Here is a 19,218-nt window from a genome sequence, read left to right as displayed (position 1 = left end):
AGAAAAACTTGAACATTTGTCCACACACATTAGAAAACTGAACTGACCAGAAAAATTGTCACCACCATGCAACAAGACCATGCTCTGTATTGAAAAATGAGTAGGAATCATCTGCTAAGAGATGTCAATACTCAATGGGCACTTCTGAGAATTGATAGTTTGGTCACGCCTGCTCCAAGAATATCACAGCAATTAAATTATGCTTTTAGAAAATGTAGTGGTAGTTATCAGTATTTTCATCTGTTCTTCTCTAAGGTCATGGATAACCATAACACAAGTTGAGTGCTTTCCTGGATCGATCTGCTGACATGCTGGCACAGTTCTGTGCAGCATCCATTAGCAAGGCTGACCTCTTGCCAGCACAGCATACATCAGGTGCCTGTTACACACCCATGCTGCAGTCTGGCATGGCAAAAGAAGGATCCTTATGATGTCTGGCCAAGGAAATCTCAATACTTCTTTTATGGTTTGTAGCACCAAAAATGTACCAGTTACTCAGCATCCACTAAAAACATACTACTTATTATTCCCAGATCCTCTTTTCCTTATTGCCCATGCAAAGTTGATGAGGGCAAGTTAATGGGCCATGTCTCATGCACCACAGATGAGAAAGGACAGAGGTAGTAATGTACATAAGCATATAATTTTACTGAATTTGCACATTAAACTGATTAATTCTAGCAACCTATTTGCTGATAGGAAATAATAGAGAAAATATATTAATTGTTTAATTGATTTTGACAGCAGAGGACAAATGTACCTATATTTTTTCCCCTTCCCCATCTCTCATAGACAAGCAGGTATACACACAGTATTTAAAATTTTAGCACTCCTATCATTGTGAGTGCTGGTTGGACCACTGAAAATGTGTAGTAAGTCTTATGATGGATACAACAAACAGCCAAGTCAAAGAGCATTGTTCAGTGACTTGCCTGATTTTAAATCCAGCATGTGCTATTTCTACTGCCCTAACTCAGATTTGTGTAGCATTTCCTGTGTATTCTTGTCTGGGCTTTGAAGTTATAATTTGAAAACTGCTCATGTGGTCTTATATAGGAGCCTGTCATAGTGGAAGGGTTAACTTATTTTTTCTGAGTTTTGATAACTTCACATAAATGGCTTCATTCTGAAGGTCTGTGGAGGCTGTGAGGTCTTACTGTGACTCCATTTGTAGGTTTGAGGTCAACAGAGTGTAGACATGGATCTCGACAAACATAATTTACTTCTCTGATCATTATTTGCCATGGCATTTTAGATGCTGACTCACATCTCACAGAAGAAGTGTTTTAGAGGGGTTATAGACTCAAGGACCTGCAGACAAATCAACCAGCACTCCCATTTCCCACAGTGGGTGGGATGGGGGAACACACTCTGTGTTCCCTTTAACACTGCAGCTTAGTTTGCACCACTTTAACCATGATCATATAAGACAGAAGCCCAAGTAAATTAAAGGAAACATCCACACAGAGTGTATACAGTTTGCACCTTTACATGATAACACTTTAATGTGACAGTATACAGGTACACTGGCTTTTACAGCAGCCTCTCCTATTTGTTTGCAGCTCCATTCCAGGAGCAGGCCAATCTTGTCTGTACTGAGGATGACAATGCAATGCTGGAGGTAGGTGACAAATAGCAGCATTTCAGATTCAACACGACCAAACAAATTGGAAAAAATGCCCCTTCAAAACAGCACTGGGTGTATTACTTACTGCCACGGGCTGCACATAAGTTTCCATTTACAGTACAAGATGAGACTTAAAATAAGCAAAGTTGGTTAAATGAAAGCTGTTTTGAAAGGATAGCAAGAAGTGAATATTGTATTTATAGTAAGAAAAAACTGAACCCTGTTCAAGAGAATGGAATCTTTTAACTCTTCTTACTGTGTAAGTTTAAAAAAAGCATGTCCATTTTTTTACACGTACAGTATAACACAGTATCTTTCAAAGATGCACTTGATCTGTAAAAAATTAAAATTCATTTTCATTCACTGAAGCATATACAGTGATTAAAGTAGCTTTACTCATATGGTAACATATTAACAAGGAAACTGCCCTCTAGACTTAAGGTTTTGGAATCAGAAAGTGGTTCCTTTTTGGGAAAAGAACGGTTCAATATGTCACATGCCTGGGAAAGTTGCTTTCCTTTTCTTTGACAACTTGCAAAAGAAAAATCCTCGGCCAGAAAGATGGACAGCTCCAAAGGTGTTGCAGTGTTGCTTGATATGGTGGGAACATTTGTGTAAGTAAAAAAAAAAAAATCTAGTCTGCCAGAGCAAAGTAGCCTAAAACATAGGGGAAAAGCTATTTGATTTATGACTTCCTGGACATCCAAAAAAACGTTTTACATGTATGAAATAAGCTGTAGTAATGTTGTCCTTAGCTTTGTCTGTGGCTGCCACTGTATGCAGATACACCTGGCAAGAGCAAAAAAGATGTTCAAAAAGATGTCCAAAAAGATGTCCTTCTCCTTGCACACAGCACCTTCTGATCTCTCTGCAGTTACACAGCTTTGTCTCCTTCTCCTTCTGCTCACATCCATCTTTGACTGCTCCCACAGAACAAATCTCTGCATTTTTCATATTGGCAAGTAAGTGCACTGTTCTTGCACCATCGTTGTCAAGAAAGCAAACAGAATAATAGTTGTACAAAAAGTATTTGTACAAAGTTCTACAATAGTTGTGCAAAGGTGATCTAAAATGTGCTTTTAGGAAGGGCCATTGGTTTCATTTCATCTAAAAAGTCTGATTTAAACTGTTCTCCTTCAAATAAATGTGTTTCATAAACTTCAGCTGCCTGATTTCTCTTTACATGTTGTTTATGTGAATGGCAAAAACTTGGTAAGATTTACAAGGCTGGTGCCATGCTCTGTATTGCTCCATGGTGCACCAGTTGTCAGCTGCAAGGTCACAGCTTTATTAAAGGATCAAGATTTACAATAACGTTAACAAGAGCATGAATGCCTTCACAGACACCTTCCTGTAGTTTACTTCCCTGAAGTCACCTGCACCATTTCTCCCCCTGCCAAAGCTACTAATCAATAAATACTGCAGTCTCCTGAACAAAGTTCAAATGGATCTATCATGCTGCTTTAGTAATAAATCACTTTTTTTTTAACATCTGCCTTCAAAAGACATAACCTTATTTACCTGCAGTAATTAAACTTCTGAACAGCCTTACTTGGTGATTAAAACCTGATTGATCCCTTTTTAAAGATTGAGAAACTGAGGCCACGTTTTGCTGAAGTCATACAAGAAGAGTAAAAGATTTTGAAGCCCATCTCTTCCAGCCTTCTGTGTGCTGAGGCTGAAAGCCATGCTGCCTGTGCCCAAAGTTGTGTAGCATCTGAACTGAGGCTTCTGTAACTCTCCCTTTTCACGGCCTGGCTAGGCTGTGGTTTATCCTCACTGACACAACACATACAAGAAGCACTCTGCAGGCTGCTTACCACTAAAGGTGTTTCTCGTGTCTTCTTCTGGCTGTCCTGCAGTGCTGATGAGATTATTGCCATCAACTGCTGCTAATCACCCATTCAGATCGACTGAGTGGCTTCCTGCTTCATTTCATGGAAGATAGTCAATCACTTTAAACAGCAGGGGGTTTTGCCAGCCTATGAACAGCCCAGATAACCCTTAGCAGCAGTGATGAGAGCAGGATAGCAGTAACCTCCTGAGCTAGCATAGCCATAGTTACCAGAGGACAACTTACCACAACACCCCAAATCCCAGGCCTGTGTTCCCCTGGGAGATCCCTGCCCAAGTTCTGCCTTTTCCACCAGATTTTCTCCCAACCTGAAGCATGGGCAGCAAATATCCCAGCCCAGGCAACTTAATTCACTTGGGCCAAAGGCTTTGGAAGCGCTTCCCTTGAGAGTTTCAGAACTCTTGGTACTCAGAGGCATGCAAATTCTGTCTTCATGTAGTCTAAAAAGAAGGTATTCAGGGCAGTGATTGGCTTTTATTCTGCTGTCTCTGCTCTTCCTTAGGAAGGTACTAACATTAGTAGGTCATTGTGGCAGATACTGAACAAGAACACAGAGCCAGCATCCTCCACAGAATCACAGGATGGTTCATATCTCATCTTCACCTGAAGAAAGACCAGCTTCACTCTCTGCAGTTCCCTTTCCCCTCCAAACCATGAGCCCAGATGGTGTCGTGGGTATTGCCTCTTGCTGCTGATAATTAGCAGCTACAAGGAGCAGCTCTGATGGATGTCTGAAGCATTTAGGCTTTCATTCGGTTCTGAAATGCTGGAGTCTGAAAGCATATGTGAAACACAGCTCCTAATGTTTTGCACTCTCTCTTTCTGGAAAGCCTAACCCCAGGCCAGAGGAGAGGGGGATCTCCCCACCTAGAAATCTCCTCTGAACATCTATGGTGCAGACAGCTGCGGTCGAGGAGACAGGAAACCAAGATGAAAGATCCATTTTCTCTCAGTCACTGGAACATATTGCCCAGAGAAGCTGTGGATGCTCCATTCCTGGAAGTGTTCAAGCCCAGGTTTGGATGGAGCTCTGAGCAACCTGGATTAGTGAAAGGTGTCCCTGCCCAGGGCAGTGAACTAGATGATCCTTAAGGTCCCTTCCAACCCAAACTATTCTATAATCTCTGAGCAAAAAAGACCAGGCCTAGTCTGAATCTTAGATTTATTATGGTTACAGACTTCACAAATTAATATAATTTATATACTCTCTACAAAATAATTTTCAAAGCATTTTCAACATTTTAGTTTTTGTTTATATGCCAAGAGCTATGTCCAGATGAGGTCAGTGTTAGATGTGCTTAATAGGTCCAAAGTCTTCTCTACCTGGAGAAGTTTGTTGGCATCACTCTTACAGCTAGATAGATATTATTTAAAGTCCTTATTCTGGAAGAAAAGCGCAGTGTACTACTGAATACTGAATTAAGTTGGTGGGGTTTTTGTTTGTTTGTTTTTTGTTGGAATCATTCTGGAGGATGAAAACCAGCCCGAACTCTCAGTAATACCACTAAAACTACTCCATAAAATCACTGCTAGTGCCAGAATTCCAGCACCAGTCAGTTTGGAGAAGACCTCTCAGATCATCAAATCCAACCTATGACGGAACACCGTGTGTCGGCTATAGCACAGCACGAAGTGCCATGTCCCATCTTTCCTTAAACATCCCCAGGAATGCTGATGCCATCACCTCCCCGGGAAACCCATTCCAATGTTTAATCATTGAAGAAATTCCTCCTGATGTCCAACCTAAACCTCCTCTGGCGCAGCTTGAGGCTAATTCCTCTAGTCCTGTCACGAGTTATCTGGGAGAAGAGGCCGATCCCCACCTGGCTACACCCTCCTTTCAGAGGGAGAGCGATAAGGTCACCCCAGAGCCTCCTTTTCTCCAGGATACACAACCCCAGCCCCTCAGCCGCTCCTTGCTCCCTTCTCTGGACTCGCCCCAGCACCCCAGTGTCCTGCCCGGACTGAGGGGCCCGGCACTAACACAGGATTGGAGGCGCCGAGCACGGGGCCCGGACGATTGTATCTCGGAGCAGCCCGAGGGCCGTCACGGCGCAGGCTGCGAGCGCCGCCGCTCCGCGCAGCGCGGGGCGGAGCGGGGAAGCCGCACGGCCAGGGCGGAGCGGGGCCCGTGTCGTAGCAGCCCCGGCGGGCCGGGAGGCGATCGCCATGGAAACGCCGGCCCCGCCCCCGCCCCTGCCCCCCCGGGTGCCGCCGGGAGCGCGGCCGGAGCTGCCGGGTCCCTCCTCCGCGGGCAGCGCCAGGTAGAGCGCGGGGCGGGGGCCGCGCCGGGCGGGCGGAGCCGCGAGAGGCGCGGGCGGGGCGCAGGCCGGGCTGGTTCCGCTGCCCCGCCGCAGCCCGGCCCGGAGCCCACCCGGCGCCGCTGCCCCCGGCCGTCCGCTCCCGGAGCCCCGGCAGCGCCCCCCGGAGCGGAGCGGAACCGGGCTCTCCTCAGCCGGCCGGGGCGGGGCTTGCTCGCCGTCCCCGATCCCGGCGGAGAGGCCCTTACGTGTTGCCATGGCCGAGGGGGCCGCGGCGGCCCCGGCGTGCTTCAGCGAGGACGATTTTTACTGCCCGGTGTGCCAGGAGGTGTTCAAAACGCCCGTGAGGACCGCCAACTGCCAGCACGTGTGGGTATCCCGGCCCCCCGCCCCTTCCCGAGCCCTTTCCTCGCCTCCTCCGGTCTCCGCCTGCGCTCCTCGCCCCCGCTGCCGGCGCACGGACCCTCGGCCTGCAGGAGGCGAGCCCGGTGCTGCCCCAGCCTCCCCTCGCCTCTTTCTCCCGTAGCCGACGGGGACCGATCATTTAGGAGAAGCCCCCCCACCTCCCGCGGCGTCTGCTCGGCGGTGGGGGAGTTCTGCTCTGTCTGAGCTAACTCGCGGTTTTTAACTTCATGGTTTACCCTGTTCCTTTTCGAACAAGGACGGTAGTGTGAGTTGTTCGCTCTTTTCAGTTCATCTATTCAGCATTTTTTTTTTTTTTTCCAGAGGGACGTTTGATTACAACGTGCTACTTTGTAGAAAAGCAAAATAGCTTTGGCAGCTGGTGTGTAAGGGAAGAGAGCTGTAAAAGCTGGTGTGCTGAGGTCTCTGGAAACGCGTGCTGAATGAAGCTTTGCAGTGCTTTTGGCTCTGCTTAAGGACAATAAACAGGAGTTACTCTGATAAGATTGTCCAAAATCACGTGCTTGCTGCACCATTTAAGGTCTCATTAGTGATCAAACTGGTGTGCAGCTCGGTAATACTAGTCAATAAATAAGAAGAATTTTACCTAGAGTGCATTGCCAAGCTGCCCAGATTTCTATATACTTCATCATAAGCACTATTGTTTCATATTTCTTTTAAATATCAAACTTTGTATTTGGTAAGCTATTACTCTGATACTTCTCTCTTCTTTTTTTTTTTTTTTTTTTTTTTTTTTTTTTTTTCCTAACAATATCCAGCTCTCTTCAAGGACAAAGTTTCTAACTGTATATTTTGCTAACTTGTGTTTGTGGTAACTTTTCAATTTAGGTTTTGCAGGAAGTGCTTCTTGACAGCTATAAGAGAAAGTGGAACACATTGTCCTCTCTGCCGGGGGAGCGTGACTAAAAAAGAAAGAACGTATCCCAAAAGGGCTCTAGATGTTGAAAACAGTATGAAGAAAGCTTCTGGGGGCTGTAGATGCTGTGAGAAGCAGGTAGAGTAAAACTTTAAAAAAAAAGTTGAATAAATTTTTCATGTTTTTGTCCAGGCACGCCTTACTGTGTGTCATTCTTCTTTTGGAGTTGAAGAGCCTGTAGCAGTTTGAACTTAGCTTTGTTTGGCTTGTGCATATACTGGGCATGCAGTGCCTGCTAGCTGTGCCTAACAGGTGTAAACTGAAAGAGCATCTTGAATTGTCAGTAAAGGCATTTTAAGTGAAGTGCTAGTTTTTCCCTAAAAAGATGATGAGAAATGGATATAGCTATGAAACTGGCAAAAGCAAAGTTAAGGAGCTTGCAGATACATGGAAAACCTCAGAAACTCTCATATGGAAATTCAACTGCTTTGAGCTGCCATAAAATTTAATTTGAAACCAAAAAAAAAGTGAGTTGATTAGTTGCAGTCCCCTCATGATCAATCATATGTAATTTCCTCCTTCCCCATCAGTCCTTTTACATTCTTTTAATTTCCTTTCTAAAGGGATCATTATTTTTGGAACACTGGATGATATCTTGACCCTCACTGAACCAAGAGTAATGTCCCTTTTGATATAAACAGATGCAGGATTTCAGCCACACAAAATGCACAAATCCAGATTGTCTTTATGTGGGTTTCATTTCACTTGGGACTTCTGCCAATGTCAGGATCAGCACTAATGGAATCCTCAGCTGCTTGCATTGTTCCACAATTAATTGGGATGAAAAGTGGGGAGAAAGAAACTGATAGCAAGTTGCTAAACTGGGAGGAAGAACCGAACAGAATAACTTCAATGGAACTTAGGCATAGGCATGTGAGATACAATCTTGTTGAGCACCTTCTGACAGTGCTGTTGGACCTGAAATTCAGATTTAGGGCATGTCCAACATAGCTGTTTTCTGACAAATCTAAGCAACTCATTTTCTTAACTTGAATTAAAGGTCAATAGGTAGCCTTAAGTTGGTGATCATTCACCTGTTTCTTCCCCTCCCCTGCCAATGAGTAAAGAAACACACCTAATGCAAAAAGAAAATGTTCTCTGCATGAGGCACCAGCAGGCCAGAGAAGACTGAAGGAGCAGTGGTGCTTATCCCATCCTCACAGCCACTCTCTGTTATAGATCATCACCTGTTGACCCTGTATCTGGGAGGTGTAGTTCCAGTGACTTTGTTTCCCTTAAATGGTGTTTACTTGGATCTTTTATCCCTGAGAGAGCTCTCAGATGTCCAGCAGTTTGAGTGGCAGTGTTCTCCAGTCTCTGAGAGAGGAATTGATATCCTGTTGGTGAAGAAGTGTTCATGTTCAGAAGGGAGACACAAGTTCTGGTTTCTGCTGCAGATGAGGTCTAAATAATTCCTGTATGCATTGCTTTCTGTTGGCAGAATTATCTCTATCTATCCCTGGATTGTTTAATTTGATTTTAGTAATTTGGCATTTTATTTTCAGGTTAGATTTTCATGGATGAGACAGCATTATAAAACGTGTAAGAAGTATCAGGATGAATATGGTGTTCCTTCAATTATTCCAAACTTACAGATTTCCCAAGATGCAACAGGGAACAGGTAATCAGGGTGTTCTGTGTGTAACAGTGCATCTTCTTTCCCCTCCCCCTCACCCCATGGAAAGTATTTTTTTCCAGGGCATTCCTTCTTTTTGCATTTTCCATATTTTGTGCCTCAAAATATGAGTTTTTCCAGGTATTTTTCTCTACTCTTAGCAGACAGAAGAAAACCTTCCTACATGATGGCTTTGAAATACCTTCTAGAGACTCTCCTAAAAAGCATTTAATATTTGTAGCTTACTTTCCTTGCCTTGACAGCATTTGAGCAGCTTTGTAACATATTTCATAATATTTACCTCTGGAGAAGTTCCTGTCTATTTTTATTCCCGCTCCCCTTTCCTAAGTTTGTTTTAGTGGGTATCCTGTTTCAAAACATTACTGTGCAAGCTTTTGCTTTCTGGTTGAATCTATTTTTAACAGATCTCTTATGAAATATGTAAGGAACTCCAGTATGTTACCCACCTTAAAGTCAAATGACACTTGCTATTTGTTTTCAGGCAGTAAAGCTAACCTTTTCTTCTGTATTCTCACTGATGGTAGGGCTTGGGGATTTTTGGTTATTTTTAAAAAGCTTTTTATGTGTTCATTTCACAGAGCTTTGTTATATATATATATCCCTTTTTTTTCCCCGTTGATTTTCTATTTTTAGCAGTCTGAACTTCCCTGGGTTTGGTTTTCAACCCATCAGTCTGTTGAAAGTTGAAGATGTTACTGGAATTAGCTGCAGCAATGTTTCACCAAAATGACTGCATATTCTGATAACACTATTAAGTAGTTTGCCACAGTAGAATACCTGTGATTATAATATTACAGAAGTATTAAAAAATGTACCATTACCATATTTGTGACTGTAAATATTCATGTTCTTAGCATGTCTGTAGAGTCTCTTCTGGCTTAGCTAGAGGTGCATATATGGTTTAATTTACTTTCTCAAATGTTCTTCTACTTTACTCTTCCTTTAGGAAAAAGGTTTTTGTCCTCAGCATAAGAAATCTTGCTGTAGTTGAAAGCTGCAAATTATTTGTGTGAATGCATGGCAGTTAAAGGCCTATTTACACCTTCCTAAGTAAAAAAAACTTAGAAAGTGCTACCTGTCTTATATTCATATAGTTCTTAATGTTTTTTGAGCTCCTTGGCTGTCACCTGCGTTACCAGTCTTGTTGACTAGATGTTTGTTTTATTATGTACCATTTTCCTGTAAAGTTGGGTACTGTGTCATTGGTAATTAAATTATCCAGAGAGGTCCCAGTTAACTGGAAATTAACAAATGTAGTGCCCATCTACAAGAAGGATCAGAAGGATGATCCAAGGCACTACAGACCTGTCAGACTGACCTTGGTGTATTGTTGAAGGTCATGGAGCAGATCATCCTGAGTGCCATCATGTGGTATATGCAGGTTTACCCCAGAATCAGGCTAAGCCAACATGGGTTTACCAAGTCAGGTCCTGGTTGACCAGCCTGATCTCCTTCTATGACAAAGTGACCCACTTAGTAGGTGAGGAGTGATTGGATACTGTCTATCTAGACTTCAGGAAAACATTTGACACAGTCCCACTATACTGTTCTGGAGAAGCTGGCAGCCTATGACTTGGACAGGTGTGCTCTTCACAGGATGAAAAAACTGGATGGCCAGGCCCAGAGAGAGGTGGTGATGTAGTTACATCCAGTTGGCCCCTGGTCAGTGGTGTTCCCCAGGATTCGGTTTGGGGCTGCTACTGTGTGTTCCCTCAGTGAATTGGGTGGGAGTGCTGATGTGCTGGAGGGCAGGGAGGCTCTGCAGAGGGATCTGGACAGGCTGGATCAATGGAGCAGTGGTGTGAGGTTCAACAGAGCCAGGTGCTGGTCCTGCACTTTGGTCACAACAACCCCAGGCAGTGCCACAGGCTGGGGGAAGAGTGGCTGGAAAGTGAGGTGAGGGTCAGTTTCTTCTGCCATGTCTGGGAGTGAAAGAATGAGGTGAAATGGCCTTAAGTTGCAGCAGGGAAGGTTCAGATTAGATAGTAGAAATATTTTTTACTGTGAGCATGGTCAGGCATTGGAATAAATTGCCCAGGGTGGTGGTGGAGTCACTGTCTCTGGAGGTGTTCAGGAGATGTCTGGATGTGGCACTTAGGGATATGATTTAGGGGTGATTATGATGGTGCTGGGTTGACAGTTGGACAGATGATCTTGAAGGTTTCTTTCAGCCTTGGTTGTGGGAGTCCAGAGTATTCCTCTGGTTTCCTTGGAAGGTTTAAGACCCCCCTGGCGGGGGCCCCAAGGACCCTGGAATGGGACCCAGGTGTCTCAGGGGCTGGATTTGGCTCCTTGGAGCAGTTTGCCAACATTGAGAGAAGAAATGCAAGCCACAAAAGTAAATGGAGTGTAAATTAGACTGTTAGAATGTAGAATTAGCAGATTTCTAGAATGTTTGTGATAAGGGACACGTGGCCAAGATGGAGAATTGGGGGTGTGGATATTCTTCCTCCTTCTTCTCCGTGTCATCCATGCTGGGTGACACGCTGGCACTTTTAGATTGGACAAGAACAGATCTGGACCATGTAACAAGATTGTATTGTATTGGGGGTCATTTGTAAATACCTAGTACGTAGTTTAGACTATAAAAGATAAGTCCTGCCTCTGCCAGGCAGATTCTGCCATGGACGTCTGGCGAGCAGACTGCTGTTCGCTGGACAAAGCATTCCTGAGATAAGCAACAATAAACAACCATGAAAACCTCTAAAAACAGCCTCCTGCAGTCTCTCATCGGCGGGCATTGGAAAGAGCTGGGTTCCAAACCACCTGCATGTCCACCAGAGGTGATCTCAGGTCTAAGGAGACACCTCAGGATGTGACATTGGTGATTCTGTAAATACTGAGACATATATTGAGCCAAAGGAAAAGCTGTGAGGGTTAGGATATGTGTCATTGTATGCTGCCTTGAAATTAATGGGATTTAATGCATATTCCCCCCACCTTTGTTACTGTTAAACTTTTAAAATGTTGATAGTTGAGTAAAATAATCTCACTTAAGTATTTTTTTTCTTCATTTAAAGTAGCAGGAGTGATGCAATATCTGATACTGGCGAGATGGCTAATAATCAAATGCTTCAAGGAGAATCAAGGTAGGTTGCTTACTTGTCTGTAGTTATTAAAATAGATTCTGATAGTCACGGTGCAAACTTCTGCTAATCCAAAAACCAAAACACAAAAAATCCAGACAAAAACACCAGGAGCTGTATTTATAGAATCCTGTAGTTTCTTGTACACTTGTATCTATTTGTTAGAATTTGCCTATTTCAGTACTTTCCTGAAGGATTTGCACTAAAAGGTGTTACAAGAAAGTAAAACCAGGGTGTAGCTGCAGTGGGAAAAAAAGAAGCCCAAGTCTCAGAAGAGTGCATTTAGGCATACCAATTGTAAATGTACTTCAAACTTGCAATTTGGTAGTAGTAGCACTGGGACTTGCTTTAGATCTGCTAGTATGTCAGTGGGGTTGTGGGGGGTTTTTTGTTATCAAAGCAAGGGAAAACAATGATAGCTTCATTTGTATGCTTTCTTAACACTACTTCTGAAGCTCTTTTCTGTTTAATACTGTTGCATTTCTGTTTACAGTGGACACCCAACTTTCAAATGCCCCCTGTGTCAGGAAGCCAATTTTACCAGACAGCGCTTGCTGGATCACTGTAATAATAGACATCTTTATCAGATCGTTCCTGTGGTAAGTAGAGTTGCTTCTGTATGTTTCTTAAGCTACTTTCATTGTAATTATGTGGACAATTTTAAATGTGCAGTTGCTACTCTATATCTGTAACAATCACTGTGGTTTGAGAAAGACCGACAATGTACTCCATGCAGTGCATTTAAATTGAGGAGTGACTTTGATGTGCAAACGTTTCATGTCCAGCCTGCTGGTTCTAAGGCATTTCTGGCTTAGCTGTCTCATTTGTCTTGATGTGAAACAGGCTCAGTTTTTGAGCCTGATGCTTAACTCTTCTTTATTTAGTAGTTCAGGTCTGTTTCTATAGAATCTCATTTGTAACGTAACTACTGTTTCATGTGAAACTGACAGTTACTTGAAAAGTAATCCAACCTAACCAAAGGGTCTGAAAGAGAAAAAACTGTTTCGTTTTCTGTTGCTTTCATCTGTATAAGGTGTGGGGTTTTTTTTGGTTTGGTTTTTTTTTTTTTTTATTTTGGTTTATTTGATCATCTCAATTGTATGAAGAATCTCCCAAACAATAAGTAGGATGCAGTAGTCACTTTCTTTCCTAAATTAACTCAGACAGATATGATAGTCTACTACTCCTAAGAGAAACGCTTTAGAAATCGACCAATTTGAAATGTAGTTTTTGAATGTTACACAACTGAGGAAAAGTACACTTAGCAGTATGATTTGATGTTAATGTCTTGCTGTGTTTAGCTAGTGGATGAATAATATACTAGTTATTCCTGTAGAACATGTCTTTAATGCATTCTGTCTTGTCAATAACTTTTTTTTTATTCTGTCTCTTCCCTTCCCCCTCCAAATTCAGATCTGTCCTATTTGTGTATCTCTTCCTTGGGCAGATACTAACCAGGTTACTAGAAATCTTGTTAGCCATCTAAATCTAAGACACCGGTTTGACTACGGAGAATTTGTGGTAAGCTTTTTCTTCTTTGATGTAACTTTTTCTAAAAATCAAAATGCCAAATAAAAATTTTGTACCTAATGTATGCTCTGGACATGCTGTGTTCCTGTTCTGTATGGAACTCAGAAGCAGACCTGTCTGTTCTTAAACTTCATTATCAACATGAAGTGCTACTGGAAATAGGTGTTGTCAACAGTTAAACTGCTCCAAGCTGATGAGCTAAGTCTTTGGCTTAGTGTTCTCAATCTGAACTATTTATTGCTTTTACTCTATTTATTAGGACAGTTTATTACTGCTGTTTCTGGGGGAGATAAAATAGATGCTACTCTGTTTTATAGACATTATTGACCTTTTAATGCAGAAACTGTGAAATTACATTCTCAGGACTCAATGTGCTGCTTTACTAGCTGGTATTGCTGCTACAACTGCTTTTCCTGTGTGTTGTGAGAGAGACTGAAAAAGAGTTGTCGCTTAATCAGTGTTTATGGTACCTCTTTTCAGGCTCTCTTTGAGTAAATGATCTTGAAGTAGGTGCAGAACTGCATGCACAGATGTAGTTAGTGGCTGATTTATGAGTCCAGCCAACCATTTGGGTTCTTAATGTGGGATCAGAGAACTGGAGAGTTTGTGGCTTTCTCTACAGAGTTTGACAGGCTTTGGGGTGTGCAACAGGTATAGTATTTGAGACACAGGCAGCTTCACTGCATCAGGATGGCAAAGATGATGTGTCTTGTCCTTTTACTTAGTGAGCTGTGATAAAGGCCTGAAGAGCTAGGGTTTGATAGAGGGGATTGGGCTCTTCCCCATGACTGCATGTTTGATGTCCTAAAACTGGTGATAGGAATTCTGATTTGGAGAAGATGCCAGAATTGCACTTAAAAGATTAATTACTCTGGCATATTAAGAATCTGGAGGATATTTCTGCAAAAAGTAGCAGACATTTTGTGCTCTGTGTTTGCTTTCTCATTTTAAGCAGTGTATTCTCAACAATCTATGATTACTGTTGTCTGGGGATCCCATTTGGGTTTTATTAATGGAGGGTGTTATGGCTGGTTAGAAGCCCTGTTAAAAGAATTGTGTGACACAGTCAGCTTTCCTGGGCTGGCTGTTCCATAATGTAATTGAGCCAGAGAGAGAAGATGGACCCTTCTGCTTAATGAGCCTTGTCCACTCAACTGATTCTTCTCCTGTCTCATGTGTCTCTGGGTACTTGGTTCAATAAAAGATTCTGTGCAATATAAACAATCATCTAGTAGCATAAAGAGTCTTTGTCTAGGTGCCATTTCCTATGTAAAAACATATCAGATGAATGTTTAAACTAATGATTGTGCTACATATTGAGTATTTGTTCATTTTGATGATGTTTTCATTTTGTTTAGAATCTTCAACTTGATGAAGAAGCCCAATACCAAAATGCAGTTCAAGAATCCTGTCATGTGAACTTTTAAAGTAGAGCCCCCTTCACTTTCATACTGGTTATCTGAGAGAAAAATTGCTTTATTCTGTTGGCTATTCGAAGGGTATATTAATAAAAACATTTTGTACCCACTTTTCAGGCTAAGCTTCTTTTCACACTCATAAGGACTTCTGATAAATTATTTTTCTGATACTCAAGCTTAACATCTTGACTGAGTTCTGCCCCTGTGGAATTAGGGACATTTTTGGAATTTCTCACTCTTGTCTTGATTTTCTCTAACTTTTGCTACTCTGTTAATTACATGTTCATATGATTAATATAGGGTGTTTAAATTCAGCAAAACCAACTTTGAAAGTATCTTTAGAAAGACATGCAATGATGCTCTGTTGCACTGTTTGGTTTCTTCCAGTTAGATGTCTAAGGTATCTTATGAGATAATTTATTTTTTTTTCTCTTTCTGCCAAGGACAGGAATTTGTCCTGCCAAGAACTAATTTTATTTTGATGTTGTGATTTTATTTTATTTTTTTTTAACTATTACTATGTGACTGAAAATAACAACAGCTTAAAATATTAAAATACTTCTTTTCTATAGATCAATAATGCAGAGCAGGGCTTTTTTCACCTTTCATTGAGAAAGAATGATGCCATTGCCTAGGAATAACTAAATCTATTTTTTCCTCTTTGGGAATAACAAAAATAGGATGTTTGCTTACTAATGTGATGAGTGAGGAGTATCCTCTGTACTCCCAACTCCTAAGGAAGATTATATATTTTCTGAGCAGTACAAGATGACATGCAAAAGGTATACTTTTTTGACCTATGCCTGTGACCAGATTTTGCTGGGGCTTTTTAAGAACTTCTGGCTTTGCATTTGGAATTGAAATTTTGGTCTGTCCTGTCTTTCATGAAAGGCTGTGTAGCTAAATAACTAAACTGGCTTCACACCTACAAAACATCTTTTATTTTTGTAAAGCTGTTTAAAATTTGTATGTCACCTGCATCCAAAGGCTTCAGAAAAACAGTTGAGAAGAAAAAAAACTTAACTCTAAAATAGTTACCAACATATTTTAAGAGTTCCTGTTCTAGACTTTCATCTTCCCAGAAAGAACATTTTTAAAATTGGAGAAAATAAATTAAATTTTGAATTTAAATGGAAAATCTGCTTGTAAAAACTTTAGGATCTTTTATATAATACTGAAAAGGAGAAGGGGAAAGAAGGCTGCACAGCATACATTTTTGAGTTTTAAATAGTGTTCTGAACAAACACCTGTTAGGACTGACTGCATTCTGTGTTTCCATCACCCATTGTCAAGCTGTTGTTATTAATGAGCATTCATACATGGTGGAAAACATTCCCAGTACTTCGCTTAGTCTAGATAGTGATTTATGTGTAGTAATATCAGTTGTGCAGCCAAAGTACAGCCTGCTTCTTGTGCCCTCTTCCCTGTTCCTCTCCAAACAGAGGTTTTGATTATTCCTTAAATGCTGAGATAGTTCATATTCCAAAACTTTTAAGGTCAAAATGCCTCATTTTACAATGTAATGTGTTTCAGAATTTAAAGTTCTAATTTATTGAGTGTTAGAACTAATTCGCTATACATTTAAACTTGGCTTTTCTATCTTAATTTTTTTTTATGAGTGTAAAACATTCCTGAAGGTATTGCTAGCTCAACTTCAGAGAAAGTTGTCTAATTCAAAAATAGCTGTCTATTTCAAAAACCTTATCTGAAGCTTATGTCTTTTTTTTATAACAACATTTTTTGCATTTTGTTACCGTCTCACTACAGTATTTTGACAGTAGACCACACTTGGAACTTGTATTTCAATTTCCCTATTTGGCCCCATACACGTCTGTGTATTCTCACTTGCCTGTCAACTCTAGTGCTTGTGCAACCACATACTGATCTGGAGTGGTTCATTGAGCCAACAAAAAAAAAATTAGATGTTTACTTTTGCTCTGTAAAGCCAACTATGAAACAGTGCCCTAATACAGAAAAGAACATCAAGGTACCTGATGCTGAAGTTTTCCCTTTTTGAAATAAAACATACTATGGTAATTTACTACTGCATACATTTCCTGAGGAGTTTACCAGTTACATGTAAGTTTAGTTAACTTTTTTAGATTCAGTAAAATGTTTATATGATCTGGCAATAAATGCCTACAGCCAATACAGATTCTGAATGCCTCATGGACACTGGAAATAGTTATTTCTATTACTTGAATATATCTTGGGAATTGTGAGTGAAATGACATCTGTTTTAAAACTCTGGGAAACAATTTTTTCTATAGCAATAATTAGTTGTCACTTGATGCATAGTTGCTGAGCATTTTAGTCATGTTTAAATGTTGAGAGTCTTGAATACACATTTTAAAGCAACAAATGTGTATTAATGCAATACAAAAAGACCTTTCAAAGTGTTTATCCTCTTTATTTAAAATCTGTATTGGCAAGTGCTGCCTTGCTTAAGATTTTGTACTTTTAATATTAAGAGATTGCATCCAATACATTCACTAGGTAAGCGTTTCATGAAAATTAAACTATTTGAATATGTTGCTGCTGGTCATGATCTTTCTCACTGAAACTCAGACATGCACAAAAAGCTGTGTATTTGTGATGGTTTTTTTTTATGTTGCCCAAAACATGAAATCTGTACTAGAAGATTGCTTCTTAACAGTGTTTTCATGTTTATGTTGCATTATGTATGGTTTCAATATGTTATGTTTGAATTGTACCTTCTGGGTTTTTTCCTATTAAAGTATTTTATTTTCTATTTGTCTTTTTGTTGCATAATAAAGATGATCAGTTCCCTTGGTGCTACTTCTTCCTTTTCAGATGGTTTTTCAAACTTAAATATGTGATCAGTTGTATGTCTGTAAGTTACTGAAATGGCATGTATGCTGCTGGAATGATGAGATGTGACTGATGATGCATCTGTGAGCTGACAAGTTACCTTATATCATACCTTGAGTATTTCCAGCAAGCAGAAAAGATTATAGGTTGGCCCAAATCTACTTTGTGCATTTTTTTCTCACTTCCATGTTTGTTCATTGCTGTCCCATGTAATGTTAATAGAGAAATAACATCCTAAAAGGAGATGGACAGAGGTATGTAACACTTGGGGTCATTAACAAACCTTGTTATTTAAAGGTAGGTTTTCTGACAAGATTTAATGCTTTTCTGAAGAAAGGATTGCCAGTAAATTTGTGCTGGTTGCAAGTTTTAACCAGCAAGGTGGCAGCTAGATGATTTATCCTTCTGCTCTTTGTTCTTGCACTGAAAAAAAACTTCAGTTATTTCTTGTGCTTTTGCATTCTAATGATGTACAGATGGTAATACAGTAATAAAATTGACTTAACATGTTACTTTAAATGACAGAGATGTAACAAAATTATGTAAATTTCCTTTTTGTTAATTTATTCTTTCCCCATAGAATCTAATTTTCTGATCTCTAAGTAAACCATCCTATCTTCTGAATCTCTTTATTAGCCCTTTGTTAGAGATTTCATTTGATTTGATTTTATTATAGCAACTTGTATTTCATTACTTAGAATGCATGTGATGTGTTTAATTCTCATTGGCAGTACCTGGGTTATAGGATACTTGAGCTCTGTACAACTGCTCTTTGTTCTCTAGTCTTAAGCCAGGGCCTTGTTCCCAGGGAGAGAGGGGGATTTTTGTGTTCATCTGACAGGTAATTGGGACTAGGCAGCTTTCAGTGTTTGGGAAGCATTCCTGGGTCCCTCCTTTTTATATTTGACTTTTAAGTCTGGTGAGATTTGAGTGAGTGTCTGTGGTGACTCTTCTATAAAAGAGTGAATAGTGTATTTTTATCCTTTGTTTAATGCAGAAACAGACACAGCAATTCATGAACAGTTAGGGGATGGACAGTGTTTGCATGAGGTAAAGTGCACATTTGTGAAATTACTCCAGATCTGGCATCCAAGGCTGCCTTACAAGACAGAAGAGCTACAAGGTTATCTGACAAAGGTATCTTCAGGTTTCTTTTAGAATTGGAGAAACAAGCAATGAAAGGGCACAAAAAAGCAACATAGTCTGTTCTCCATGCAGTGTGCAGTTGCTCCAGAAATCAGGTTTCTTTTGTTTCCTGTTGTGGCTGTATTTGAAAACACATAGGAGGCAAAATTCAGGGCATCTGCAATGAGAAGGCATTTCAGTAATGTTAAAACTTCCCAGGGGATTGCCAGACTTACTAGGGTCAAAGCATTGGCTTTTTTTGTCTCATTAGTGGAGCAGATCTGTATTGTTTCTTGTATTTCTCAGACTCTAGGTCTGCCTTGGGAAGGATGAGTTTTCACCTTTTAATTTTCCAGTTCTAACCAGCCTTATTTTATCTGCAACATTTTTGTGGACATGATCAGGAAAGCTAAGAAAAAGTGAATTTAATATTTATTACCTCACCATGGCTCACACTTAAAAAATTGAGGGCAAGGAGGGAAGGAGGAGTCATCACTGCCAAATGCACT

General features: G+C 40.8%; 1 protein-coding gene across 2 annotated transcripts; it reads left to right on the top strand.

The window, feature by feature from the left end:
* The first annotated feature begins 5,742 nt into the window (after positions 1 to 5,742).
* Positions 5,743 to 17,551, top strand: RNF138 (ring finger protein 138). 2 transcript variants are annotated; one of them, XM_056484703.1, is made up of 7 exons: positions 5,743 to 6,112; positions 6,995 to 7,160; positions 8,588 to 8,703; positions 11,742 to 11,807; positions 12,298 to 12,403; positions 13,218 to 13,325; positions 14,693 to 17,551. In XM_056484703.1, the coding sequence occupies exons 1-7, from the start codon at positions 6,000 to 6,002 to the stop codon at positions 14,759 to 14,761; spliced, it is 744 nt and encodes a 247-aa protein (XP_056340678.1). In that variant the 5' UTR covers positions 5,743 to 5,999; the 3' UTR covers positions 14,762 to 17,551. The 2 variants fall into 2 exon arrangements, with proteins under 2 accessions (XP_056340678.1, XP_056340677.1); XM_056484702.1 differs by having other exon boundaries at positions 5,749 to 6,112; positions 11,739 to 11,807.
* The last annotated feature ends 1,667 nt before the right edge of the window (positions 17,552 to 19,218 follow it).

The sequence above is a fragment of the Oenanthe melanoleuca genome, chromosome 2 (genome assembly GCF_029582105.1).
Source record: "Oenanthe melanoleuca isolate GR-GAL-2019-014 chromosome 2, OMel1.0, whole genome shotgun sequence".
Classification (NCBI taxonomy): domain Eukaryota; kingdom Metazoa; phylum Chordata; class Aves; order Passeriformes; family Muscicapidae; genus Oenanthe; species Oenanthe melanoleuca.
This window is presented reverse-complemented; position numbering and strand designations above follow the sequence as displayed.